General features: G+C 41.8%; 1 protein-coding gene across 1 annotated transcript; it reads right to left on the reverse strand.

The window, feature by feature from the left end:
* Window positions 1-16: 16 nt before the first annotated feature.
* On the reverse strand, window positions 17-1,040 carry LOC110289223 (alpha-defensin-related sequence 10). Its single transcript, XM_021155367.1, has 2 exons — window positions 824-1,040; window positions 17-284 (listed from the first exon to the last, which is right to left on the reverse strand). Exons 1-2 carry the CDS (start codon window positions 993-995, stop codon window positions 181-183), a joined length of 276 nt encoding a protein of 91 aa, XP_021011026.1. The 5' UTR covers window positions 996-1,040; the 3' UTR covers window positions 17-180.
* Window positions 1,041-1,861: the final 821 nt, after the last annotated feature.

The following is a 1,861-nucleotide window of genomic DNA, read 5'->3' on the forward strand; positions in this document are numbered from 1 at the left end:
ACACAGATGATTTTTTTCTGCAAGGTTTTTATTGGAGAAGGAAGAGCAATCAAGGCTAAGCACAAGGGTCTTGACAGATAGTGAGGTTCCAGAGACCCCGGATTATCTTAATCCAGATTCCATGTTCAGCTGCAGCAGAATTTATGCTGTTTATTTGGATCTTTGGTGCCAAGTGCAGGTTTATTTTGGATTGCATTTGCAGCTCGGGCACCTCGGGCAACTTGGGCACGATGGGCATGAAGGGCATCTGGGGCATGGTGGGCACCGCCGAGCCCTTCTTATGGCTGAGGACACAAACAAAGCATCATTTATTAAGTAGGGAGGCCTGCAGTGTGTTAATAATCAATTTCATGAAGATGTATAGTACAAAGTAGAGGGTATGTTTGTTGTACTCGTGACATCACAGCCAGCACATGGACATGAAATATTTCACAAGTGTTGATCACATACAGGCCATGACACCCACACCACATTTCTACAGACATTGTGTACTTTCCGGACCCAAAACATTCATACATATGCTGGGATTTGAAACCTACGTCAATTTTTAAAAGCAAAACAGATTCTTCTTTAACAAAATTATTAATCAGGTATAGAGGTCTTATCCACATGTTCTATATTTTAAAGTTTTGTGACAGTTTTAGATAAAAAATTCTAAAATGTTTTACACTCACTGTTACTTCTATAAATAAGACAGCTAAGATCTAAGCAGATGAAGAGACAACTATATGAACCAGACTGCCCTTTACAGAATTCCAGGGCTCATCTCCAACTCTCCCTCAGGAGACACCAAGCCTTCTTCACACTGTGTACCAGCACTCACCTGCATCTTGAAGAGAAGAGCCTTCTGGGTCTCCAAAGGAGACAGACACAGCCTGGTTCTCTTCTCCTGACTGCTCCTCAGTTTTAGTCTCTTCATCTGTGTTTTGGATAGTATCAGCCTGGACCTGGAAGGCCAGCAGGACAAGGGCAGAGAGGAGGACAAGTTTCTTCATGGCTGGGAGTCACCTGGATTATTGGTGAGCAGGGGCCGAATGTGTGGAGAGAGAGACCCCCTCCTGCATTTATATGGCAGAAGGCGTCCCCACTGACAGAAGGCACTCATTGATGGTAACCAGGAGAGGCTATAACCTGCAAGTTCCCTTTGATGTTCCTCTGTCTTTGAGGCTACCATCCTGATGTTGCTCTGTGTGTTCAGTGCTTCCATTCCCTCCCACTTATAATGATGAAGGGGCCTTGCTATCTTCTCCTGTTTACCATCTGCTTGAATATTTACTTCTCTGTCATCAGGGAAGAAAGGAGTTTGTCACGGCCTAATTTAATAAGTACATGAAACAAAGGATTATTGTCTTTTCAACTTGGAGCCTGGACCAGACCTTGAACAGGTGGACTGGACAATCAGTACTTTTCATGATTCAGTGTATTATCAATTGCCCACATGAGGAAGATTATGTGAATCTTCTCTTTTGGGGACAAGAGACTGAAATAGCCTTTAATATCCAGTGAATTGAGTTCAAGGGACAGAGTTTTTCAGAGGGAAGCTAGAGTAGGTTATTCTGAAGAAGACATAGTGACAGGGCATACATCATTAGAGTGTGGGATGGGTGCCTCTTCATTCCTGGGAACCATCCAGTGAAGTACCTTGGTTCCTATATGAGTTCTTACAGGAACTTTTTTCTTTTAGCTAATGAGAGCAGGGAAAATAAGAAAAACACATCAAATTTTTCCCCTACATTAAATTATTTATGCTCATTGATATCTCTGGGTCTATTTTAAAAAATTAATGTCCTCTTTGACTTCTTTGAATTTAGTGATTTTTTAAGTCTTCTAATACATAGGAACAAACTAGTGAATCTGTATA

The sequence above is a fragment of the Mus caroli genome, unplaced genomic scaffold (assembly GCF_900094665.2).
Source record: "Mus caroli unplaced genomic scaffold, CAROLI_EIJ_v1.1 scaffold_26298_1, whole genome shotgun sequence".
In the NCBI taxonomy this organism is placed as follows: domain Eukaryota; kingdom Metazoa; phylum Chordata; class Mammalia; order Rodentia; family Muridae; genus Mus; species Mus caroli.

Bases quoted from the DNA above. Each gene is read 5' to 3' on its own strand.
- LOC110289223 (XM_021155367.1), bottom strand. From the start codon at position 995: ATGAAGAAACTTGTCCTCCTCTCTGCCCTTGTCCTGCTGGCCTTCCAG. The intron at 285-823 runs GTGAGTGCTGGT...TTGTGTCCTCAG, and splicing joins CTCTTCTCTTCAAGATGCAG to CCATAAGAAGGGCTCGGCGG.